The 26,476-nt window shown below is 48.3% G+C and overlaps 1 protein-coding gene across 9 annotated transcripts in view; it reads right to left on the bottom strand.

The window, feature by feature from the left end:
- FRMD5 (FERM domain containing 5) overlaps nucleotides 1-26,476 on the bottom strand; it is a 309,170-nt gene that overhangs the window by 13,336 nt on the left and 269,358 nt on the right. For 8 of the 9 annotated variants that reach the window (XM_045900184.3, XM_045900182.3, XM_064570531.1 and 5 more), the window contains 7 exons: nucleotides 26,286-26,364; nucleotides 19,190-19,287; nucleotides 16,920-17,043; nucleotides 13,575-13,662; nucleotides 4,901-4,989; nucleotides 1,763-1,826; nucleotides 1,079-1,170 (listed from right to left, as the gene is read on the bottom strand). In XM_045900184.3, the coding sequence (XP_045756140.1) occupies nucleotides 1,079-1,170; nucleotides 1,763-1,826; nucleotides 4,901-4,989; nucleotides 13,575-13,662; nucleotides 16,920-17,043; nucleotides 19,190-19,287; nucleotides 26,286-26,364 (634 nt within the window). The remainder of the gene's footprint in view (nucleotides 1-1,078; nucleotides 1,171-1,762; nucleotides 1,827-4,900; nucleotides 4,990-13,574; nucleotides 13,663-16,919; nucleotides 17,044-19,189; nucleotides 19,288-26,285; nucleotides 26,365-26,476) is intronic. The other variant, XM_054513561.2, reaches the window with a different exon arrangement.

Genomic DNA, 26,476 nt, shown 5'->3' with positions numbered 1-26,476 from the left:
TGCATAGAAATTATTAAGCAATTCAGAAAGCCTTTCCAAGAAACAGCATCTGGGGCTGTGGCCCTAGAAGGAGGAGAACCAGTTCTGCCAGCCAGCATCCCATAGCAGCCAGCAGGCAGCAGCAGGAGAATGGTACCCCTCCAGCTCAGAGCAGTTCTGCTCTCTTCAGGATCCTTGAGGTTACTGGAGGGAGAACTATGGCTTGTCAGAGGCAGAATATACCACAGACTTTGTCTTATGTTGTCCTGATTAAGATACAGCTTATTAAAGTATAAATCATTGCATTCTATTTTTAAAACAAGACCAAGGGTTTTAGTAAAACATACTTTATCTGGCGTCATCCTAGTTTCTTGATGGGCTATTTCTTTGTTCCCTAATGCCTTTATAACCACTTTCTTAATCAAAACAGCACAGAAGCCTCATATACTTTACAAATCCTGTGGTAATCAGAATTCTTGCCTTTGGCCCAAAGCTGGCTTTTCCATAACAGACAAGTCCTTGCCCCCCTTCCTGCTACCCTGCTCAGGCTCCTGGGCACTTGGGTCTGTTACTGGCAATACCTCTGGCAATGACCCATCAGGAAGGGCTAGCATCAACCCCAGCTCAGCACTAGGCCACCCACTGGGGAGCAAACCCCAAAGGCTCTCCAAGGCTTAGAGATCTTTCTGGCCTGCCTCTGCTCCTTCATGGAGCTGTCTGTCCTTTTATGGGCCTCCTGTGGCTCTGAATGGCTCCACAGGGCCAGCTTGATTCAAGTCAGGTACCCAGGGGCTTTTTTAGGCCCAAGCCTTGCCCCGAAAAGACCCCTAACTGCTTTGCCACCGGGAGCTGTCCAAGGACGTCACAAAGTGGACCCCCTGGACATCTCTACTGGAAACACATTCCTGGACCTCAGTTATGTCCCTCTAGGGAGTACAGACATCCAGAAAGGGGTCTGAGTTTTATAAGGAAGCTCAGCCTTGTCATCTTATGTCTCCTTTCTCAGTGTTCCTCAAACTTTCCTGCCCATCGTTACTCTAAAAGTAGCTTTTATGCTTGACTCTGATAAAGATAGTCCCTGTTGCCTATGTCCACTCACTTGTAGAAGGCTTGGTTCTCGATTCCACATTTCCAGAGGTGCTTGCAGGCTTCTGGAGTTGGAGCAAAATATGTGAGAATAATTTTCTTTTCCTACAAAAAAATCCCATATAGAAACAGCTGAGTGTGGATGGAGAAGCAAAGGGTGAAATGGCCATAGGACACTGACCCCTGGACTGTCTGAGGGCTCCCCAGGACTGCAGGAAGAGATTTCAGATGGGGGAAGGAGCTGCCTGGCAGCTGGCTAATTGGAAGAGAAGGCCTGCAGGACCCACTGGGGCAGAGCTCAATTCAGTAAGTTCACACCTGGCAGGCCCAGTACAGTAAGCCTCAGCTCGTACAAACTGAAGCAAGACAGCCCTCACCAGAGAAAGTGTTAGTGTCATTTGGGATTTTTTTACTTCTTTTTAAAAGTTTATTATCTTCTTGGAATTGTCATATAGAAGCAAAAGAATCTTGCATTGTCTGCATTTCCTGGAGGTACAGAACCTCTGGGTGTCACCAGCATCCCGGAGAAAAGTCCTGGGCTCCAGGGCCTAGCCATTTCTCCATCCCTCACCTTCAGGTCTAGGCTTATCATTCAGATGGCTTAGTTCTACCTGGATACACCACTTTGGTTCAGTCCTGGCCATCAGGAACCCTCAGTGCCCCAGCCCTCCCTGAAGAGAAAGAAGCCAGCACTCACCTCTTTCTGACTTACGTATAAATAGAAAGTCTTTCCTTCAAATTTCAGCTTGGTCACCTCATTCCTACAAGCACAAAGGAAGCACCTGTCACCTTGTTGTGGGCTGCTTGTTCACAGCTAAGTCTTGTAGATGCACAGCCCACCCTGACTGGAAGGGGCTCCAGGCACAGACACAGTTTTAGCCAAAATTAGAACTGAAACAAGACAGCAGCGCAGTGGCCTTAGAGAACAGTTGCTGAAACAGTTCAATCCACAGTTTTCTGGTCCATCACACTATAATAATGGGGTGATAGGAGGAATTCGGGCTCATCAACAGTGGCTGTAAGAGGGAAACCTTTGCGTGGGAAGGGAGTCTAGGTTGAGTGGTCCCGGGCCATTTCAGGGTTTAGTTCATAATACAGGCGCATTATCTGGATGGGACTGTCAAACGTAAGGTGCCACAGGCAGCTGATGAGGCCAAAGTTCAAGATACAGCAAATGATGAAAAACAATGCAACCAGGTTCTGAGGGAGTTGAGTCTTTCAGGTGACTGTGCCACTGGATGGAAAATGCAGTTTAACGCAAACAAATGTCAAACGATCTCGGGGGGGGGGGGGGCGACATACCAAAGAGAGAGAACAGGTTACGTGGAACAGTCATGCAGCGAACTGACCAGGAAGGGGCTTAGGGGTTTTTGTAGGAAAATCCTTGAAGCCGCCAGCCCAGTGAATGGCTGCAGTGAAAGAGGCCAACAGGAGACTGGGGTACGTCACCCGCGGGACAGGCACAGATCAGAAGCAGCGACATGGTTACTGTACACGGCACAGCTTAGACCTCACCTTCACACGCTGCTCTCAGCCTTGCTTACATTTACAGAGTGGCAAAATGACCAGGGTCTTGGTGGATGTCCCTGAGAGCCAGGGAACTAGGCCTCAGCATCGGTCCCTCCTCGCTTCTCTTCCATTTGCCTGACAGCTGCCCTTTGGATCCTGAAGGCCCTTCCATCTCACTGGGGGGCGGAGTCCTTATTTTGGGACCCAGCTGGGACCCCCAAGGAGGTCAGACCATGCCTAGTTGCCTCTACTTGGCTTTCTCCCTTTTTGCAATCTCTAGGGAGATTTTCTCAATGTCTTAGGAAGCAGCAGAAAGGTAGTGAGAACCAGGTACCTAATTTACTACTGGCCAAAATTTAGGGGACAGAGGAAGGTCACTTGCTTCCTAGAAATCATGGCTGGGTCAGGATGAGAGCTCACAGTTTGTGACCACCAGTTCTGAGCTAATACAAGCACATGGTATTCCTTGTTTGAATCCCTCCCATTCAGTCTCTCTCATACACATTCAGAATACAATAAATATTAGTTAATTAATATGTAAACAAATACACTGATCATCTAGGCTTCAACAAGCAAGATAGGAAAGTAAGGAGCATTCTGTTGAAAGTGAGGTTAGGTCTACATCTGTTATTTTAAAATTGAGACACAGTGAAAAGGAGACTTCCTGAAGAAGTGGGATGTGAGAGAAGACACAGAATGAAAAGTGTTGGGGAGAATCAGGTGAGCATGAGGGCTTCTGGATGGGGAAGGATACTTTGGACTGCAGGGCCCTGTAACAGGTGTGTCCTAATTGTTTCTAGCTACACATGCCCTCTACCAGGAACCTCATGAGACAGCTACCCTGATCAGGGTGTGGGCCAGCATCTGGGCCCTCTAAGCGCTATCAGACAACCCGGCTATATCCAGGAAGCAAGTGCTCCTCACTGGGAGAGCAGTGGCCTGACCCTACTCATTGCTTTTTTCTGAAAAGTATTTTCTTAGAAAGGAGACCCCAAACCCTCACCATTGTCACCCAAAGAGCACAGTGAGTGGGCCAACTTCAGAAGGCCTAGCAACGAGCTATTTTGGGGTATGCCCTGGTTACTCAGTGCAGCAACCTGCCTTGTGAAGTGGCTGTTTTCCTGGGGGATGGGTCCTGACTGGTCGTGTCTGGGGGGCACTTCCATTAGCACTCTGGTTGATGATCATATTGACAGACTGCACAAGAGCAGTAGGGTTGGAAAGGTGCTATCTGTCCACAAGCTCAGTGGGGGAGCTGAAGAGGACACAAGAAGAGAGATGCCCTGCAGCACCCCCAACAGAAAGCTCGCCAGGAAACCACTTTGTCCTCAGATTCCCCATCAGCTCTTCTGGAGAAGGCAAAGGAACCAAGACAGGAGCAACCTTCCCCAGCTGAGCTCTGCTGGGCAAGGTAAGCCATTTGTCCAAGCTCAGGGGAGGAGTTGGCCAGCTTAGACTTGGCAGTCGAAGGCCAAAAAGGTACAGAAATCACAGGGGCTTAGTAGAATATACAACATGTTCTGATGAGGCTGAAAGATGTTTGCAGGCCAGAAAAAGGGGCTCCAGGAGAGCCAAATGTCCATCAATAAGGCAGTCTGTGCTGCATCAGCTCCCAGAACCATCCAGAACAGACCCAAAAACTGACAGGGGAGAGAGGAAGTAGTTCAGAGTAGCTTCAGCTCAGGCAGTAGCTCTTGCCTGCTAGAAATGGGGGTGGGAGGAGGGAGAGGGGAAGATAGGTGGGGATGTGACTCCTGGAGGCTGAAGACACCTGAGCCCTAAAGAGGGACAGGAGAGAGACTGGGCAGCATTTTGTGCTTTTGCAGGCAGTGCCCACAGTGGGGGTTGGCCTGACGAGGGGGTTTTGCCAAGGACAACTTACATCTGGCCTAAGGATGGGGATTTTGCAAGATAACTTACATCTGCCCCAAGGTGAGCCCCTCCTCCCTTAGGCCAGTGGTTAAGGGAGTAAACAGCCATGCAGATACTGTGGTCCTCAGTGGGGGACAGTCCCAAGGACTCATTTCTCGTAGGAACTTTGCCTCCCTAACATTGGCTCCGGCCCCGGGTCTCTCATCACACCCGGAAATCAACCCTCTACACTCTTTCTCTCTCTGGAGAGGCTGTTGGCTCTCAGGAACACCCCGTTGGAAGAATAGGATCCCTAGGAAGAGACCACTACCTTGATCAGTTACCATTATGGATGCAAGGCTTTGAGGGGGCTGAGAACCATAACTTGCCCAATCACAGACAAAGGACATGGGAACCATAGCCCTCCCCAGCTGGTGAGGTATAAAAGGCCTGTTTTGGAAATGAAGATACTCACCATTTAATGAAGTGGACCCTCTTGTTTCCTTGCAGAACAACGAACCCGAAAGGAGTAAAGGCCAGAAATGCAGCGTTTCCTGACACATCCTGCAACACAGAAGGACCTCTCATCAGGGTGATGCAGGCATAGAGGTGAAAGGGTGAGAAACGTAGTTGTTCATCGGTGATACAGGGTTAATATGTGGCAGTAGGTCACAGAGGGAAGAGCATTTGGAAGTAACAGGCAAGCTATTTACCTTCCCTAAGCTTCAGTGCCCTCAACTGTAAGTTGTAACAATCTTAGAAGGCTGTTGTGAACACGCAGAGAATGGCAAGCCCTCCCACACTGCTGGTGGGATTATAGAATGGCGCAGTCACTTCAGAAAGCAGTTTGGAAGTTCTTCAAATTGTTAAACATAGAGTTATATGACCCAACAGTTCGTTCCACTCCTAGGTACCCAAGAAAACTGAAAACACGTGTTCACACAGAAACTTGTACGTGAATGTTCATAGCAGGATTATTCATAACCAAAAAGAAATAATCCAAATATGCATCAACGGAAAAATTAATAAATAAAGTGTGGTACATCCATACAGAGGGATATTACTCAGCAGTAAAAAGGCATGAAGTAGTGACATACGCTATAACATGGATGAACCTCGAAAACATTATGCTAAGTGAAAGAAGCCAGTTATAAAAGATCACATGTTGTATGTTTCCATTTATGAAATGTCCAGAATAGGTAAATCCATAGAGAACAAAGATTGCTGGTTGCCAGGGCTGTGGGGAAGGGGAGATGGGGAGTGACAGCTAATAGGTGCATAACTCTGTTACTAAAACTACTGAATTACACACTTCAAAAGGATGAATTTTATGATAGGTGAATTATATCTCAAAAAAGCTGTTATCAGAGAGAAAGAGGATGAATGGCAGTTATTATTATGGTGGCCCTACACACCGGGCTTCTGCACAAAGTTTAGCTGAAGAAAAGATAAGAAGCCACCAGTTAAGTGGACTAGCCACCCATCAGTCTTATGGTGCCTGAACCATCAAAGAGGCCTCCTGGCCACTGGTCACTATCAGTTTGTCAATACCAGGCTTGAGGTTCTGCTGAGCAAATCCAGGAGGAGGTACAGCAGAAGCTGTAGGTCATGGTTCCCGCACGTGGGAAAATGACCTCCCTGAGAGCCAGGTGGGGGTGGGGCACAGAAAGCAGGTAGATGGATTGTGCTCTGTCAGAGGAACTTCCTTCGTGATAGGGCCCTTGGGTGAGAGACTGCTCTGTCAGAGTGTGTGTTCAAGTGGCCAGGAAATTATCCCAGGATGCTGGCCAAGTGTACATGTAGGACATCTGTCTGAGCCATAGCTCACATGATGCCATGGGGTCAAGGTCAGGCACCTGGTGTGAGGCATCCAAGTGGGGGCTGTGGCTGTCAGGCTCTCCTAGTCTCTCCCACTTTCATGGTTTGCCTCCCTGGCACACATCTTCAGCCTGATTAGGTCTAAGAATAAGAACAGTGGGGCCTCTGCAGGGCCTCATGAGCCTTGCCTCAAGGAAAAATGCAGTTTTGTCTTAAAACTGTCTCTTTGAGTCAGGGTTACAGGTGTGAGCATCTGGGCCTAGCGAATAAACTCTATGTTTTGCAAACATTTCCAATTAATGTATTGTTTTTATTGTCCTTTCCTCAGGGTCTTTCGTGATCCCCGACACTTGGCTGCAAGCACCGTGTCCTTCAACCCAGGGGCAACAGCAAAAAGCTGTTTAAAAATAACCTGAATGGAGATACCGTGAAGCCACGGGGCTGATTTTCCTCCTGCCTGTCATCAGTGCTTAGTGGTGGTTATTAATACCTGAGTGCCAGCACTGCACAAAGGCATGGTCCCTGGCGGGGGCACCAGTACTAACCCAGCAGGTTGGCCTCTGGGGGGGAGAATGCCTGGCCAACATGGGTGAGGGAGGGCAGCCTGCCTCAGATGGAGGGTGGGCACCGGGAGGCCTTCTGCTCATGGTGCAGGCAGGACCCAAGGAAGTCCAGAAACTGCAGGTTCAGAAAGTGACTTGAGGGTGGAAACCTTACCTTATTAGTACTCACAGAACAGGCCTGCAGGAAAGGTTTATCAGATGAATGTGTAAGACAATGAGGTGGGCCAGAGGGGCCAGGGGGAAGTACAAACGTGAACAAAAACAAGAGGGGAAGGCACAGGTGCAGCGAAGGTGGGAAAGGCATCTTACAGTGTTGTGAGAGAGAGGAAAGGCCTAGAAAGAATAGGTGGAAGGATGGAAAGGAAGGATCAGGTCAGCAGAGGATTGTGGGTGGCTAGAAATAATGGGTAAAGAGTAGGAAAGGGAAGCAGTGGGCTGGCCAGGGAAGGGCCTCCCTCTGCTTCTTGCACCCTTGACCCCGGTGGGCAAGAGCAGGGCAGAAGAGCGCCTGCCCCATGACCATAGTCATGGGCCCCGTGTCAGACCACTCAAGCCCAGGTTCTGGCTCTGCCACTCACTGCCTGTGTGACCTCAGCTAGGTCCCATCTCTCTGTGTTTTAGACTCCTTGTTGCAAAATTAGGGTTGATAATATTATCTATCTCTTAAGTTTGCCTGGAAGACACCGAAGGACATGTTAGTGGTTGTGTTGTTGTTAATATGAGTTTGTTGAGCTTCATACAAAATCTTTGTAAAAAATGCAGTATTTTACTATTTTTCCTGATGTTGACGGATTTAAATTTTGCTAGTTAGGAAATGAGGGTGTGGGAAGTTGGGGTAGAAAGGGGAAGTCAGTCATTCATTGTTAGGGGCCCGTGGAGAAGGGGGATTTGGGGCCAAAGTGAAGTGGGCAAAAGGGGAAGGAGACAGAGACAGAGGCTGTGACAGAGATCTGTGAGAGTCGTCCCAGTGGCAGGCCTCTCTGGCCAGAGCACAGGGAAGAGCAGGTCCTCCCACAAGCTGGGCAGCACTGGCCAGGCTGTCTGTTGGCACTGTCATCTGCACTGTCCAGACACCTCAGGGCTGGCCTCTGGGTGAAGGCAGATGTTGGAGTTGAAGGGGAACAGCCTCTCCTGACCGTACTGGCTGATTTGGAACAGAGAGCAAACTGGGAATAAACCCCAATTAGACGCCACATCATTCCAGTAAGTAATAATAGCCCCTTGAGCAATCCCAGTCCAGTCTCTCCCATGAAGAGATCAATTCTCCAAACTGCTTCCAATGCAACAGTTGTGGATGAAGGCTCCTGCAAAGCCTGGCACCTGGGTGTCCACCCGGGCGAGGGCAGCTGGAAGGTTTGCTACTTGTCTCTGGCATGTGAGGAGCAGACTTGGAATGACAGCGAGAAGCCTCACATCTGCACCAGCATGAAAACGCAAATAAGCAGCCACGCTGACACTTTCTCCGGAACCTTCCCAGTTTCTTCCATCTAACATGTCATTCTCGTGTGAGCCTGCCCTTGGGATTTGTGTGCAAAAGGACAAGTTATATGACAAAAAGAGAAAGAAATGAGGACGAGGAGAGAAGTGACACAGAAAGTGGTAACCTGTTCCTCAGATCTTCCATCTTATCAAGCTGGAGGCTATCTTTCCTCTCTGTCCCCTTCCTGTCCTGATGAGATTGGTACCCACAGGACTGAGCATTCATGGATCTGAGAGGTGGAATAAAAACTCAGTCTGGGAGGCCACACAGCACATACTGCCAGCCCCCCTCTGCATCAGATAATGGTCTAAAGTATTTAGTTCACTTCTGTAGTTGTGAGGCATAAGATCTGTTTTCAATTTCTCATCCTTGTGGAAAGAGCTTCATTCTTGGTTTAGGACCCTAGCCCTGCTTCTTATTTGCTATGTGACTTACTTAACTTCTCTGAACCTCAATTTCCTCATTTGTCAAATGAGGACCATGATATATACTTCAAGAAATACTACTACTATCTGATTTTAGGGTGACGGCCTACATGACTTACTGCCAAGTCATGGCCAATCGTGTTTTTTCTTGGAGGAGGGCTGGATTTGCATGGAGTCCTTCATATGTTCATGTAGAAACCACCATAAAACTCGACTGCATCAGTTTGACATCAAAGGTTCACCTTAAGATGATCACTCTGCCCAGAAAAGGATTTTTGGAAATCACAGCACTGACTGGTTCTGGGATGTAGGGACATCTGGCCACCTTTGCCCAGTCCCCGTGGGTTCCACCTCTGGATACAATGAAGTACGCTTCTGTCTGCTGCCGCCCCAGAGGACATCCTGGATATGCCAGAGTCAGAACCAGGGTATTTTCCCAAGATCATCCAGTTCCCTCTCTGGAGCATGACTTAAACTAATTCAACATGGGTGGGTGAAACCTTTGTTTTCAAAAACCTTAGGGAAGGGGCGCCTGGGTGGCTCAGTTGGTTAAGCGTTCGACTCTTGATTTCGGCTCAGGTCATGACCTCAGGGTCATGGGATCGAGCCCTGTGTCAGGCTCCGTGCTCAGTGGGGAGTCTGCTTGGGATTCTCTCTCCCTCTGCCTCTGGACCTCCCTCTGCTCACATGCATGCTCTCTCTCTTTTTCTAAAAGAAAAAAATAAATCTTCAAAAGAAAAAAAGAAAACCTTAGGGAAGAAGATTTCACATGCTCTTCCACACACTTAATGCCCATCCCCGAAAACTCATAGCTAGGAACCTTTACATTAAGTCAATCATGAAAATCACCCAGTGATATACTTAAACATGGTCACAAGAAGCCAGAGTGGAAATTAGGAGGCAACCCTGTAAGAGTCTTGGTGTCACCCCATTAAAGATCAGAAATGGAAATCTTGTCACATACTTGCCATCTAAGTGGCTTTAGTCAAGTTCTTCATCTCAGCAGTAAACCTACCACTCTCCCCACAGCGTAGCCAGGAGGGGCCCACCTGGGGATGAGGGCAAGTCATCGCTGATTCTTCTTTTTTCTTTCTTTTTTTTAATCGCTGATCCTTGTTCTTTTTCTCTGAGGTCGGGGGCAACTTGTCAAGATGGGGAAGGGGGTTTATTTAGAGAGGAGCGTAGGTGGCTGATTATGAAAGGTCAGAGGAATGACAATTTTATTTGTATGGTTCCTCTAACCTAGATCTTCTGAAATCAATTTTCTCCTGTGCAGAACAGACATAAAGCCACTTGGTGAACTTGCATTAAATTTTTCTGATGATTTCAGTGGTGTCATCGTTCTATCAGAATTGGTAGTGAGTCCTTCTTTGTTCCTAAATACATGCCATCTCCCCAGAAGAAAGACTATGAATGGTAACTGAAAAAGCACAGCATGGAGACTCAGGCATGTTCAGGTTTGAGTCCCTTACCAGTAACTCTGGACATGTTAGTTGGTCTCTCAGAGGCTCAGTGTTTTTGTTTTTAAGATTTTATTTATTTTAGAGAGAGAGCGAGCTTGAGAGAGATCACAAGCAGGGGGAGGGGGGAAGTGGGTAGAGGGAGAAGCAGACTCCCTGCTGAGCTGGGTAAGAAAACTGGGATCATGACCTGAGCCGAAGGTAGATGCTTAACTGACTGAGCCACCTAAGCGCCCAGGCTCAGTGTTCTTATCTCAAAATGAGGACAAGAACATCTTCTTGGCAGTGTTGTTGTAAAGAACAAATGAGATAGTATATATAAGTGCCGGGCAGGTGCAGGCTCTCAATAAATGGAACCTTCATGACTCATCATAAGGCTGGGTGCAGGATGGGTATCTGTGATGGGTCTGACCACTCCATAAACCTCAACAGGGCAAGAAGCCACAGTCTGGGCCTACAACAGGAGATCCAGGGCAAACAACCAGTCCCAGGGCCCCCTGGAAGGACCAAGATGGTGGCTCCTGAGGTTGGAGAGGTGCCAGAGTTGGGGAATAGATGCAACACTGGGCTGCCAGTGGTTTGCTCCATTTTCCTCCTCCTGCTAGGGGCTCCCGTCAGAAAATGGGGGCTGAGGGGCGATGCAGAGAGCTCAGGATAGCTTGTGCAAGTTCAGAACCTGGGTATTATTGTAAGCCAGCCAGCTGCTGGAGCCCTCTGGCTGTCCCACCCAGAGTTGGTAGGATCTCCTCTTCCTCGTCCCAGGGCCAGACAAGGGCACTCTGGGCAGAAAGAAACCATCAGTGTGGATAAGAACAGCAGCTTCTTAATCAGTCCAGGAGAACAGAGCCCAGCTGAAGTGTTGTTCTGCTCTCATTTAATTATCAAAACGATTCCTCTTCTGTCCTCCCTAGGGCTGCGTGCCCCAGATTCCCTGGGCCCAGTAATTGCCTCTCTGTTAATAGAAATCATCGGTATTTATTACACCGAGTGCTCCAGCTTGTTTCAGCTCTCCTTGTAGCAACATTAAGGCGAGTGCTTGGTAGCATATCACCAAAGTAACCCTACTTAATGACAAGAGTAAATGCTCCTGAACTGTTCTTGCTCAGGAGGGCTAAGGAAACTATGATCTGGAGCCCAGTGAGACGAGCTGAGGGGCCACGTGTGGGGTCTGCAGCAGGGCCCTGACTCTGGGGGAGCAGGAAGTACAGAGCCTGGGAACGAGGGGCTGGAAGCCCAGTAAGATGACCGCTCCCACCTTCTCCCTAGAGGGAGTCTCCTGGGGGCTTCTGTTCCTTATAGATACCTAACAATGGGAAGTGACTTGAGTTCAAATTCTTGGTCTCCTACTCAGGGCCTTGTACACTGTGGCCTCTTCTCACCTATAAGACAGGAAGAGTAAAATCCACCTCCCAGGGCTGGCATGAGGATTAAATGAGAAAATAATGCAAAAGGATTCCAGTGGGCCTGCCATGGGAGGCATGCCACAAATGTGTCTTCCCTCCTTCCTTCAAGGAATTGATGCTGTGGGGATGAAATGATGAGGGATTGGGCCTCACACAGTGCCTGTTATTAATAGGGGTTCCTTCCTGCAGCCTCTTCAGCCTCTGTCTGATAATGGACAAACTCATCAAAGGTGGGTCTGAGCCAGGAGCCTCACAGCCCTAGGGTACATGCGGACGTGGGCTGGACACCGGGCTGGCTGCCACTGTAGCTTCCAGATGCACATAGGCAACAGTTGAGAACCCTCACCCACCTCCACTCAGTTGTGCTCAGGTTCTGTCTACTAGCTGGCTTGGAGGTGACCTGGCACCTTATGGTGAAGATCGCTATCTCTAAGCAGCTATGTGTTTTAAGGTCCTGAAGTGACTCAGCAGTTCGTGGAGCACAGTCACTGAGTACCTTCTGTGTACTTTCACACAGACGCGGAAAGCAAGACTCAGAGAAGCCTACGAAGGCCTCAAGAAGCCAGAGATCAGAGCTGCAGCCAAGGCCAGCTGCTCTGAAGCTCTCTTCAGTCCTATGCAGTTTCCCTGCGGATAGTATCTGAGCAATTCGTGGATATATCTGTGTCCGTTCATACAAGGGCATTAGCGAATTCATTTGTAAATAACCATACTTTTTTTTTTTTTTGTACTAACAGGCATGAATGTGTTTTCTGACCGTGCTGGCCCCCGAGAATACAAGGGTTATCTGGCAGTGGGTTGTACTGGTGGATAGGGAACTGTGTGGAGTGGGAAAGGTGACCAGGGTTTCTGAGTGCCAGAATGTTCTCAAAGTTCATATTGGAAGTTTCAGCATCAAATCCTATGCAAGAACAGATCACCATCATCTCACCAAGAGGCCAAGGGAAATGCCACTCTGCACCTACATTACTGGGTTCCTTGCTTTCTCTTGTTTTTTTTTTTTTTTTCTTTTTTAAGATTTATTTATTTATTTGAGGAGGGGGCAGAGGGAGAGGGAGAGAATCTCAACAGACTCCTTGCTGAGCATGGAGCCTGACATGGGGCTCAATCCTATGACCCTGAGATTATGACCTGAGCCTCAATCAAGAGTTGGTCATTTAATTTTTGTTGGAAACTTAACGGTGTCCCCTCATTAGGAAGAAAAAGGTCAGTGTCCTCTTGTTCCCATAGGATACTGGCCTCCCTCAGATTAGTTTGAGAATCAGCTTTACTGGTAGTACTGTTTCCAGTGGTGGAAAGAGAGAGGCAAAAGCTGGGGAAACTGAGGCAGAGACCAGGAGTGTCAAAGCAACCAAGATGAGGAGATGAAGTGGAGGGACACAGCCACAGGGAGAGGGGAAGAAGCTGTGTCCCCCCACTGCTCTGCATAGTGACTGTGGCTGCTTGGGCTCTTCTCCAAAATGCCAGACACATGTGAGCAATTACAGAGGTTTCTCCTGGGCAGAGCCTTCCTGGCTGCTTCCTGTCTCCCCTCCCAGGCGCGTAACGGAATTAAGTGCGACTCCACTGCAGGTGCGCGTAGTGACTTGCGCTGCTGCGGGCAATAAACCCCGCTCTTGGAAAGAAACGAGAGTACAGGTCAGGGAAGGGCAGGCAGTCCGCTGAGCGGCCTCTGATCATTCCCCGTGGGGGGCCTTCCACACTCCTCTCTTCGTTTCCACAAAATTACCCACTGCTGCCAAAGCGGGGCCCCAGCTTTGGATTTGTTATTTAGATTGACTTTGCCTCGGACCCTCTGATGTTGATGTGGCACCACAAAATTATGCAGCTTGGAAGCCAGAGGCGTTTTCAAAAGGAGTGACACTTTTGCTGGCCTCTGTCGCTGAAAGAGCCAGTCAGCCAGATACGGAGGGTGGCTGGCGCAGGCATGTGCTCCTTCCCTGCCTGTTGGCCTCTGGAGGAGGCAAGGTCAGTGCAGCCTCCAACCACGGGGGTCTTACCTTACACGGGTGAGGGTCCACTCCGTATGTCTCCAGCGTCTGTGCTTTTCTTAAAAAGTTCAGCTCTGATGTTGCTGGTGTTTGACCACTGGAATAAAGAAAATGAGATGATTTCAGGGTTTCCTGTTCTCATAGACTCCCCTGAGGTAAACTCTCTATTAAGCAGCTTTCAGGGGGTGGCTCAGTCAGTTAAGTGTCTTGACTCTTGATTTCAGCTCAGGTCATGATCTTGTGAGATCGAGCCCCGTGTCGGGCTCCGTGCTCAGTGGGGAGTCTGCTTGAAAGATTCTCGCCCTCTGCCCCTTCCCCCCCCACTGACTCACGCTTTCTCTTTTTCTCTAATATGTAAATATATATATAATATATGTAAATATATATATGTAAATATATATATTATATATTATTATATTTATTTAAAAGCGTTCAGGGTAAGTCTTACACTCTGGTTTTTCCATAGAGTGTGCTCCCTGCCCTGTTCAGGACCAACTTCCAGAGATCCTTTCTAGGGTCAGAAACTCAGATGTCTTCAGACTGAGGCCGACTACATGACGAATGACATGGCCTGAGTGTAGACAGGAGGGAGTGGTGGGGGCTGGGCCAAACTGGGGAGTGCCACCTCACCAAATGAGGGTAGCAGCTCCAAGACTGTAGTCAGGTGGGGATGCGGGGCCCAGCACTGCTAGATGTTAAAAGCACTGCTTTTAAAAGGGAAATCAGAGATACTGCTTTTTATGTGGTATTTCACAATTTCAAATACTAGGCAGGCAAACAAAACACACTTGTATGCTGGCTGCAGGCCATGGGTTTCTTGTCTGATCTAGACTGAAATACAAAGAAGGGGCCTATATATCTTGCTGGTGCTGCCAACACGTTTCCTTTACCCAAAGGGAACATGGGAATGGAGGGTGAAGAGACAGCAGGAGACAGTGCTGAGCTCCCCAGTCTCCACAATGGCTCTGTTTGTCCACAGGTGATGACTATGAAAAGGAAACAAGCAGGAAAAGGAAGAAAGCAGCCCTAGTGCCAAGCCTGAGGAAGGGGCCTTTAGCGTCATTCCTTCTGCAGCTGCCTGTTCGCAGGTGCTTTCCTGAGCTCCACACAGAACCAGTGACAGGGTCACCTCAGGCGCCCTCAGGGTCCAGAGCCCTGGTGAAGCAGACACACTCCTACAGATGCTGGGTTGGTTTCACCTTCGAGGAGGGGTGAGCAGTGTGTCAAGTGAACAGCAGCTCTGACGGCTGGTGGGCAGGACTGAAAGTTGCCGATTTCTAAGTTCATTCATTATTTGTCGCAAGCAATATGGGCGCAGGAAGAGGAGGCAGAGCAGGGAGGAGCAGGCCAGATTCCCCCTAGTGTCCTTCTGCAGAGACATCAATCAGCACATTTCTGTGCCAGCCTCCACGCTGCTTGCTGTAAAATCTACCAAGAGATAAAGTGCCCAGTCTGGGCCCTCCAGGAACTCACGTTAGAGCCGAGGGAGGAAATAGACACATTTTTACATAATGAAGATGAGGCCAACCTGTGCAAGCAGGCATCATGTTGACTGCAGATTTCTACAGCCACCAGCACGCCTGAGGTGCGGAGAGGTGTTTGGGCAATGTCCGTGCTGCAGGCAAAAGGCTGGGCACCAGAGGCAGCTGAGCACCACTGCCCCTTGCAGGAAGCTTCTTCGGTCCCTGTCTGCAAGCTGGAGGGTCTTGTGGGCTCCATTCATTCCAGGAGTTGGCCCAAGCCTCCAGGGCCCTCAAAGTGGGCATCATTTCGTGGGGGATCCCCTGTCTCCTACTAGGTTTCTGGATGGCTGTCCCCACTGCTCTGACATGTAAAACCCTCTGCTTTGAACGAACCCTGAACCCTCTCAAAGGTCCACGTTTATTCTGACCTTTACCACAAGGGGCCGCTATTTCCCTAACAGTGATGGGAGGAGCCGGCCTGCTCAAGAAAGGCCACACCAGCACAGGGAGAGGGCTGGGGAGCACCTCTGATAGGTGTCTCCATTCCCCTGGGAGGGTGGGAGCCAGTGCAATATTAAGTTGAAGCTTAATATCAACATTAGAAATATCCCCCCCACCCCTTGGGCATTATCCTGCCCCAGGAAGGTAGTTTAAGCAAACATTTTAAAAGATTTTTAAAAATTGTAACATACTAATATGGTGGCATGTTTTATTTTATAGCACTGCATTGTGTATAGCCTTTTTCTCCATAGTTTATCAGTTTGGGGTATTTGTGCTCCAGCATGCCACACAAAGTAGAGTGCATACACACTACTGCTTTTTTAAAAAAAATTTTAGTGCACCTGGGTGGCTCAGTTGATTGGGTGACTGCCTTTGGCTCGGGTCATGATCCTGGGGTCCTGGGATTGAGCCCCACATTGAGCTTCCCCTGCTCTGCAGGAAGCCTGCTTCTCCCTCTCCCTCTGCCTGTCATGCCCCCTGCTTGTGCTCTCTGTCAAATAAATAGAATCTTAAAAAAATATACATATATATATATATATTTTTTTAAGGATTTATTTTAGAGAGAGAGCCTTGTGAGGGGGGAGGGGCAGAGGGAGAGGGGGAGAGAAGCAGACTCCCCGCTGAGGGTGGAGCCCATTTTAATACGGGGCTTGATCTCGTGACCCTGAGATCATGACCTGAGCTGAAATCAAGAGTGGAACACTTATCCGACTGAGCCACCCAGGCTCTATTGTTGTTGTTGTTGTTTTAATCAATCTTTGTAGAAAACCCTATATATATGGGTGAAAGGATACATTAATGCTATTTTATGGAATTTGGCATATTCTGGGCAAACTAAGAATCTGAGGAAGACAAGCTTCCTGCTTCCAGCTGCTTCTCCCCTCCTTCCCTCTGTGTAGGGCTGTGGGTTGAGTAAGGCAGTAGTGGAGACATAGCCCCTGAACCACATGCTCTCAGGGCACCCCCAGCGTTTATGACCCAGGCCAGCCCTGTGCAGTCCCATCCACTGACTCGGAAGCCACCTGTCAGCCTGCCACAGACTGAAGGTAGGGGCTTGCCCATTTTTCACAGGCCTCCGCTCATCTATTTTCTCTTCTGTTGTTTCTTTTATGTTTTCCTTTTTCCTAGTCCATGCTTCCCTCTCTCTCTCTCCATTTATCTTAGTGAAGCAGATACCTTTCAGAGGCCATCCCTCTTTGTTTTCCTTACACTGCCCTCAAGCCTCAGCCTACACTACAGGGCTTAGGGTTGTGCTGTCAGTGGAGTACTGAAAATGGCACATCCCAGAGTTAGGAGGACTGGGTCTGCGGGAGCAGAGGATGCAGCGCAGGACTTGTGTGTTCAGGCTTTGGGGGACAGAGTGTCCTGAGCCTGAATGAGTGTCACGTACCTGAGTTCTGTCTTGTGAATCTCAGCAATTTTCCTTTCCAGCTTCTCTGAATGTTTTGGGAAAAACTGGAACTTGGAGCTGTAGCCTTCAGGGTGTTTCCCTGGGTCATAATCCCCAATCTCCGCTTGCAAAAAGAAAGCAGAGTAAAACAGTTGTGGAGACAGGTAAATCATCACTGGTAAAGCAACAAGAAATCAACACACAGAGCAAAAGCCAAAGCACACACCAAATTTATAAAGAACAATGGATCTTGAGCACGGCTGTGGGTCAGGCAGAGGGCAAGCCCCTCAGAAGCATGCCTACCTTTGTTTTCCCAGGTGTGCACTCTGGGTTGGTATCAAGCCTAAGCAGAGACACTAGAGCCAAGCCTGTGTTCTGTGGTCACCACAAGTAAATACCCAATATAAGAGCAGAAGGCTGTATCACGGTCTTTATCCAGTCAGTCTTGAGAAAAGGGACTGGGATCAATGCTCTTTGTGGCAGCACAGGAAACAGCTTGACCAGGAAGAGAGAGTCTCTTGGGCCTGAGCCAGATCTAAGTTCTGAGGATTTTAGCAGGGCCACACTGATGAAGGAGGCATGACCCAAACTTAGCGCTTAACTCTCAGTCGAAATCAAATCAAATCAAGTGAATGTAATTTGAGTAAATATTCACTGAGGGCTGGCCAGGTGTCAGGCCCCTCTTGGAGAGTGGGAAGACTGGTTAAAACTGGCCACTGAGTTCAGGAGCACCAGGTCCTAAGGCTGATTGCCTAGTTTTCTGCCCGGGGTGGGGCTTTCTCCTCCACCCATTTAGAGAGCAAGAGGCCATCCCTAAAGCTGCTGGGATCTCTGATCAGTGCGCTCTGCGGAGAGTGTGCCCGACAGAGGGTGTGCTCCGCAAAGCAAGTCACACCCCAGCCCTCCGCACAGGATGTGCTGCACAGGGAACATCATGCATATGTTAGGAGGAAGTATGTTAAAAAGTGTCAGCTGCTTTGGGGTTGTCTTTTCTCCTTCCTTAGTGAGAGCCACAACCAGGGCCCACGGAAATCTTGAGGGAGGAGTAAATATGAAGAGGAAAATGTGCCCTCCTCACAGCTGAATATTGTACTTGTGCGCAAATCTATTCATTGTGTCCTCCAGATTACTTGGGAATTTCTATCGTTTAGTAAGAGACTAAAAGCTTTCCTGGGCCTATAGTCCAGAGTGACCTTGAGCCATGAAGTCATTTATTATGATTTTATTTAGGAAGCTCCAAGTGGAAAACATCAGTATTGGATGTCAATTACTTCTTCAAAAGAAAAAAAAAAGAGAGAAAAATTCAATATGGTTGTCAGGGTAAATCTGATAGAAAGACTGGAATTTAAAATCTCACTTAGGACCAAGTTCTCCTTTAAAAATGAAGGAAGCCTCTTTGGGTACCTTAGAGTTGGCAGGCACCTTCTAGACTTGCTTTTTAAAAACAGGAGTCTCAGAAGTCAAAGTTGCAATGTGTGGACTTGCACATTCTTACTGCAGCTATGATATTTCTCTTAGCAGAAGAACTGTAGTTTCTTATTGGCAAGCATTTTTCAGGTTCTCTTCACAAAGTAGCTTCCTGGAGTTCACAGATTTCCAATTAAGAGTTCAGATTCTTTGATGGAAACTGTGATTTTAGTGCTGTGGTCTCGAACAGTCTGGTGACAGTTTCAGGCCTAAGGACTAAGAGAAGTCTTGGAAGTGGCACTTAGGAGCCCCTGCACTTCATGGAAGGAGAAGGCACCACATACATGAAGAGTGCATACCTTTCCCGCTGTTTTGCATAAAAAAAAAAAAAAAAAAAGCCAGTCGGCATCAGCTGGATACAGAGTCAACCCTGCCTTATTAGGATGGATGCTAGGAAATGTGTCTGTTACTTGTAAGCATTCCAACTTTGACCACTCTGAATGGGAAGATCTCTGAAAGGGACACCAGAATTCCAAGATACCTTTGAGATTTGCATGAAAGGCTAGGAAAAAATTGATTCAGATGACTCTCCAGAGTCTCAGTAACTCTATCAACCAAGGGTAGAGGAAACCCCAGAGAGAGTCACAATGATCTGAAGGCACTGGCAGAAAGACCTTAGGCACAGTGTAGGGTTGAGTGGTTGGAGCTTTCTGGACCTAGGGAGTCTAGGCAAAGCCCTCCCATTCAGACTCTGCTTCAAGTTAGATACCGTTTAAACCCAAGAAGTAGTCATTTGTGGTAACTGAAATAATATAACCAGTATTTAGCATGAAAAGCAAATTCATCTTGTCAAAAGTCATTACCTTGAAGGATGTAAGCTGCTAACAAGGCAGCATCTGATGTTTTACAGAGGAGGCGGCCATGGTAGAGATCCCTTTTGATCTGTAGGAAGACTAAGTACCTGGAGAGAAAACAGAGGCAGGAACTAGAAAGGATTTCTCTGATGGCTTTAAAGACATAAGGATAGAATACAAGCCTATCAAAATTCTCGTCAGGGCACTTTTTTACTACATTAAAACAAACTTAAAATGTACCACAGAACAAATGGATTTTCCATTTTCCTGAAGACTTACAAGTACTTTGCCCCAAACTGATTTGGGGTTCAATTCAAAACAACCTGTCCGTTTCCTTCAGTAGCTCAAAACAGAATTGGTGCTTCCTGGCAAAAGCACTGTGCCCCACTCCAGTGCAGGCTTTTGGAAGGAGCCAGCCCCGGCCCACTCGGTGTTGAGAAAGAAACCTGCGTCAGCAGAGAGGGGCCAACTGGGCCCCTCTCTGCCGTGGATTCTGGCCGGTGTTTCTTCCTAAGAAGCGGAGCAGCGGGTGAGGGAACCAGCCCAAGGCCGAGTTCCTCCTCGGCTTACAAGACAACCTGCCCGTGTGTGGAACAGCCTTTGATTACTGGCAGAGCTCAGCTGGACCTTTCAGGATCTGAATAAGCTGTAAGAAGGGGCACCAGGGAAGGAAGCACAGCAACTTGTGGCTGGTGTTTCTTCAAACAGAGAAAGCTCTCACCTCAGATGGAAGCAGGATGGCAAGAATAACGGCTAACAGTAGCTGATATGTAGTGAGCGCTTCCTATCTGCCAGTCCAGGTCTTATGCACTTTACATGCACTATCTCATCTAATTCTCACCTAATCCTTAGAAATAGGTACTATCATCCCCCCCCCCCCTTTTTTTAAACCATACATGTTTTGTTCATTGAAGGTGCTGGGAATACAGAAGGGAACAAAACAGAATCCCCACTCTTATGGAGCTTACATTCCAGTGGGGAGAGACAGATGACAAAACAAGCTTCATGTTTTGTTCATTGAAGGTGGTAACTAATGAGTCGCTGTTGTTGGACATGAGAATATGCCCCACATGACTCATAGCATCCCTAGACCTCTTCTCAAAATTTAGATGGATCTACCAAATCTACTCGTCTTCACTCTGCTTCCCACAGTAAAATGCCACATCTCGGTATGGGGGACTGGGAAGGAGGGAGGGAGGCAAAGCCCGGAAGAGGAGGGAGGGGGAGAGTGCTTCTTTGCCTCTCACTGCTCCAGCTCCCACCTTCCCCAGGCTTTGGCAGGATGTGGAAGCAAACCTTTTGTCCTTTACTCACTGATCATTCCCTGGGTCTGAGTTCATATATCACTCCTTCTGTACCTCTCTGTGTCCACAATTCAGGGACAGCACATACCTGACTAAAGGATATATTTGAAAGGGACAACTAGGCTCTGGGCAGTGATTCTCAATGTCACAGTGAGAACATCCCCTGGGGGGAGCACATCAGAATCTGTGTGTGTCTCCTGGGTTTGAAAAAGCCTTGCTCGAGCTTCTGATTTGCTCCCTTCCCACCCAGGGGGGACGTGCTCCTCCTGACACTGAGAACCATTGTCTTTATGAGGCATCTTTATTTATTTTTCTAAGATTTTATTTATTTGACAGAGAGAGCACAAGCAGGGAGAGTGGTAGGTAGAGGGAGAGGGAGAAGCAGGTTCCCTGCTGAGCAGGGAGCCTGACACGGGGCTCAATCCCAGAACCCTGGGATCATGCCTTGAGCTGAAGGCAGACACTTAACTGAATGAGCCACCCAGGCGCCCCATGAGGCATCTTTACTGATGGGTGCATGGTGGGTGCCTCTAGTGAGCTAGAAAGGTACAGGCTTTCCACTGCTGAGTGGGGTTTCTTTAGACTTCTGGAGGTAGGATAGCTATAGGGGGTCAAGGGTAAGACCACAGGAACAGTGTCAGGCAATGGAACAGCAGTTGAAGGGAGTAGGGAAAGGGGGGGGGGCAAGTCAATATCCTAAAAACAAAGCACAGCTTTCGAAGACAAGAAGTGAGCTCATGAAAGAATCGACCATTAGCTTCAGGGGACAGAGCTGTACTAGGGGTCCCCCTCCCTTTTCTGCCACGGTGGCTTTCATCAAGCTTCATGTTTTGTTCATTGAAGGTGGTAACTAATGAGTCGCTGTTGTTGGACATGAGAATATGCCCCACATGACTCATAGCATCCCTAGACCTCTTCTCAAGAGAACATGGCATATTCTCCCCTGCCACACATGGGCCTAAGGAAGACTATCTTGTTGCCTGAGACACCGCTACTTGGGCCACTTTGTTACAAGGGAAGAGATCAGCCTGCTGGGGCCACCCAGCCCAGCCAACTCCTGATGAGCAGGCTAGTTGGGTTACCCCATCTCAGAACCTCAGAATAGGAGTTAAAGAGCCTAATTCTCTCATACGTGAGGAAATAGAAGGCCAAACATGTAGAGCGACTTGTCTGAGGTGATACAGTGATCAGAATCAAGGAAGTCCTCCTGACTCAGGGCCTGAGGCTTTTTCTACCTCCCTGGTAATTCAGTTAGTTATTAGAGAGAGGGGTCCTAAAGGAAGTCAAGAGAACTCTGTCATCGAAGAGAAATTCTCATTAGAACCAAACAAATCAGACCAGAATTAAGACAACAAGCTTATTCCTTAGGACACTTCTTGAGTAAACTTCGCCAATCTCTTCCTGGCCTCATCTCCATTTTTGCTTTAATGCCAGTGTTGTCCTAAATTAATGGAAGCGCAAATTGGGACTATCCAAAGGCAGAGTAAGTGAAAACCTAAAAAGACAGCCAAGGAAAACCTGTCTTTCTGTGACATGTACATCTCTCCAAGGTATTGGCTCTGGCACTGTGTTTTCTGGGATCAGAGGGTGGAGATGAATCTACAGATGGCTCCAGAATTAAAGGTTCTGACCTCTGGAGAGAACTGGCATCTCCTGAAGAGCTTCTCCAAAGAGTTCTCACTTTGGCCCTGACTTTCCTTCATCAGATTCTTTGTCCCTGGCTTCCTCTGTAATCCTATAATCATCTCCTTGCAGTCAGAGATGCTTTTTTTTTTTTTTTAATTTACCTTTAATATTCTAGGGAGCCTGTACATCTTGTGCCTAGCTCACTTACTCACCCTTCCTCCCACCCATCATCCATCCATCCATCCATCCATCCATCCATCCATCCATCCAGTTCTGAGCACTTACATGTGCCAAGCACTGCCACGAGTGCTGGGAATACGAAAGGGAACAAAACAGAATCCCCACTCTTATGGAGCTTACATTCCAGTGGGGAGAGACAGACGACAAAACAGTAACAAAACAAAATAATAATTTACTGAATGCATGTTGTGGGCCACCCACTGTACTGTTGTTTGCTGGTTGGTTGGTTTTAACTAGGCTCCACGCCCAATGTGGGGTTCAGACTCACGACCCTGAGATCAAGAGTCACACGCCACACTGACTGAGCCAGCCAGGCGCCCCCACACTATACAGGTTAATGCACACCCTCACATGCAGTCCTCATGACGACTCTGGGAGGTGGCTACTGCTTTTCCTTCCTGCTTCATGGATGAGGACATGACTGATTGGAGAGACTGTTGCTTGCCTTGTCTCACAGCTAGTTAAAGGACAACCTGGAATTTGAACCCAGTTCTCTTCGATGCGTTAGTCCGGGGTCGGCAAACTATGACCTGCCACCAAAGTTTCCAGTGAAATACAACATTTTATTGGAATGCAGCCATTCTCATTCATTTAGGTATCGTCTCTGGCTGCGTTCGCACTGCAAAGGCAGAACTGAGTAGTTGTGACAGAGACCATATGGTGCACAAAGTCTAAAATACTTACTCTCTGGCCTTTTATAGAAAACGCTTTCCAGGCCATCTTAGCCTAAGGTAGGCTCAAGTGGTGTTCATCGAAGGAATTTATGACCTATAAACTGCATTCATTCTCGAATATATCCCGTCATTCGGTTAATACCTTTTGTGAGCGCCCCCACTCAAACGTGTCAGGCAGTTTGTTTCCTTAGAAGGAGGCGCCATTTGCACTCAGTTTGCTTCTACTATTTAACCTTGCCACAGAGTTCATACACCTGCGGTCCCTGTTAAATGCTAAATCTGGTGCCTAATCCCCATTTTCTCTGTCTTGTCTCTAGCTCAGACAAGAAAATCTATTTATTACTTTAAAAAATGACAAAAGAGATTAATCAGGATTTGGCAACTAAATTTATCATCTGGGAAGAGTCCAAGAGATAAACTGAAGCACAGTTCTTTACCCCCTATTTCATCCCCTCCTCTCAGCCTGGCTTTATGGGAATAGCTGAGACGGCATTGAAATTTAGGACCAATATTGCTAGGAAAAAACACACTGACAGCTAAATTAGTTTGGCAGGAAGGTGGCATGGAGGGCTCTAAGCCAGGAATGAATTTCAGGTATTGAGTGAGGCTGGGGCAGGTACCCACTCTCTCAAGATCAGTAGGGACATGAATGAGGAGAAAGACTTGGCTAATTCCAAGGCCTTCACAGAATGCCTCAGAGGGGGAGGCACGAAGACTCCATATCAGGCCCAGGCACCCTGTGCTTCACACTCCCAACAACGCTTGGAAAATGCATTCTAGGGAAGGCAGGCTGGTGAGGTGGAGAGCAAGGGGAGAACAGTCGAGGATGCTCAGCACAGATGTGCGCGGAAGGGGGAGAAGCTCACACCCTTGTCAGTGCCTTTGAAGCCTGCTGACCTGGAGAGAGGCCTGGCCATGGCCCTCATGCTGTGCCACTAGGACTTGGATGACTGGTCACCTGGGATGGCTTTTTCTCTGAGTCCTCAAAAACTAGCTGCTTAAGTGGTAGGACTCTAGCTGGTCGGGGAAAAGGACCGAGGAGGAGTGGGGAGTCTCAGAAAAGAAGCGCCTTTAACCTCAACAAAGGAGAGAAGCCACAGCTAACTGTACCTGTGCCCTGTGCGGAGCCCTCGGGGGTCCATGGACCACGTAATCCATCTGGCAGCCTCTGCTCAGGGAAAGGCTTGCCGGGGTCGGGGGCGGGGCAGAGTGTATCACGAAGTACAAGACCCTAGTGTAGGGGTCAGTTCTCCCAACAATTCCATGCGGGAGCTGTTACTCTTCCTCATTTTATAAATAAGGGATCTGAAGGTCAGACAGGTTAAATATCTTGGGTCCAAGGCCCAAGCTGAGAAGTGACAGAAATAGGATCTGAGTTTCCAGGTCTATGCTGCTTTTTGAGTAGGATAGTCTGTCCATTAGTATTATGGAGGAACATTTGATTTAGAAAATTGTATTGTTAAGAGCTCCAAAGGGCCAAGATAACCATATATTTTTGTCCTCTAATCAAATCAGAAAGCCATGTGTCTGCCGTGCTCTCACTGGCCGCTCACTGAGTTGTTAGAATCATCCCTGTCATCCTCACTGTTGGTTGCGTGAGGTGGAGACCAGGAGATCCTGAGGTGTGGTGTTAGGAGGCAAGGTGCCAGGTTCTCAAGAAAGAGGTGTTAAGTTTGCCCAGACACGTGGACAGGAGTGTGGCCTTCTGGGTCTGCCTTGGGATCACCACCTCTTTTGGCAGGGAAGCAGGTTGCGGGGAGAGGGACAGGTTCAGAGTGAGGCAAATGCTCTGAAGGTCCTGAGCAGGGCGGGCTCGTGCTCCTAAAACTACAGGATTGCTCCTGTACTTGGATGAGCAAAGTGGGAGCCACATCCACTTCCGTGTGGATGAACAGAACCTGCCGTTCCCATGCCCGGTAAGGAGCATGAATGCCCGCCCTGGCCTCAGTGCTTCAAAGTTGGTGCATGTAGACCGCCCTGAGCATCCCGAGGAAACAACCTTCCTCATCCTCTCGACTGCACTGCAAGATCCCCCCCAGCCTCCACTGGGACCCACGTGAGAAGCCACTTCTCCTCTCCGTCCCACTTCTTTGCTTCCTTTGCACTACTTAGCCCTGTTTCCTGCCCTCTTACTCTCCCCATTTCCTCGTTTTCCTTCTCAGAAAAACTTTAGCTCCTTTTATCTGACATAAAGCCAGTGGCACGCTCTTCGGAACAGGAAGTGAATGTAAGTCCATATTCCTTCTTCCTCCCTTCTTCCCTCCTCTTTCCTTTCTTTGGAATTCTCCCAAGCAGTTCAGGATCTGGAAGTAGATGGCAAAGACTTACAGGACAGAGTCTCTATAACTGGCCACGGCCTCATCCCGGTCTCTGCGGTCTCCAGGGTTTTTGGGGGAGGCGGAGAGCTGGCAGAGCTCTCTCTCTTCCTCAGCTCTAGGGTTCCCTGGCATCATCTCTTGCTCTAGGGCCCCGCCCTCTCAGAGATAACACCAACATTCTGCTCATGTCCAAATTAGATATTTCTAATATAAAAATTAAGGATGCCTGGTACAGAGCATTGCTGAGTCTCTGAGGCAAGACTTTCAGAGTGAATTTGGCTCATATATACAAAACCCTGGTGAAGCTTTGAAACGCCTATTCTTTGACCCTCTTGTAGGATGATGTGGGCACAGAAGTTCCTTCTCATCCTCACGTGGTGCTGGATGAGATAGGATTCATTCCGTGCAGCTGTGTGCCTGCCACAGAACACGGTCCCCACAAGGAAGCGTTCATCACGGGCCAGATCCGTCAGCACACTGGAGTTTATCCACTTGGATTTAAAATCTTCAGTGTTTCCCGGCTTATTTTGCAGTGTCCTGCTTTGGCATTTCCCGAGGACGTTAGGACACTGGAGTCTATTTCAAGCAACATCCCCCTCCCCCAACAAAAGCAACCCACCCTCTCCAAAAACATCCATGGTGGCCACAGCCTTGGTAAAAGAAAAAAATGCTTTTGATTAAGTAATGACTCCAGGTCTCCTTATAGATGGCTAGTTTACGTGAAGTATTCACACTTCTCGAAGGAAAGCAGCTCACTCTGTTCCAGTTCCATTGAGGGGGTGAGCAAAGAAAGCATGTGGAAATGAAATACAGAAGTAAGGTTATATTTAGGAAGATTCCTTCCTTATAAGAGTGAGAAGCTTCCAAAATAGAGGATCGGAGAGGCTCCAGTCCCTCTTTCCTCTCCAACAAGTCTCAGTGGCTGAGGGAAGTTCAGCCTTACCTGGTTATCTCTTCTTTCAGGGCAGCAGGATCTGCGGGGTAAAACTTCACGCGGAAACACATGGTGAATGGAGGCTGGGCTGCAGAGACAGAGATGTGCCCGTCTCAGGAAAGACCCTTCCCCCAGAGGATGACCAGGCTTCCCTCCCCACTGGGATGCATCATCAGAAAGTCCTCACAGGTATAGGGCAA

The sequence above is a fragment of the Mirounga angustirostris genome, unplaced genomic scaffold (assembly GCF_029215605.1).
Source record: "Mirounga angustirostris isolate CCGP_5_RB_7025 unplaced genomic scaffold, mMirAng1.0.hap1 SCAF_9, whole genome shotgun sequence".
Lineage (NCBI taxonomy): Eukaryota > Metazoa > Chordata > Mammalia > Carnivora > Phocidae > Mirounga > Mirounga angustirostris.
This window is presented reverse-complemented; position numbering and strand designations above follow the sequence as displayed.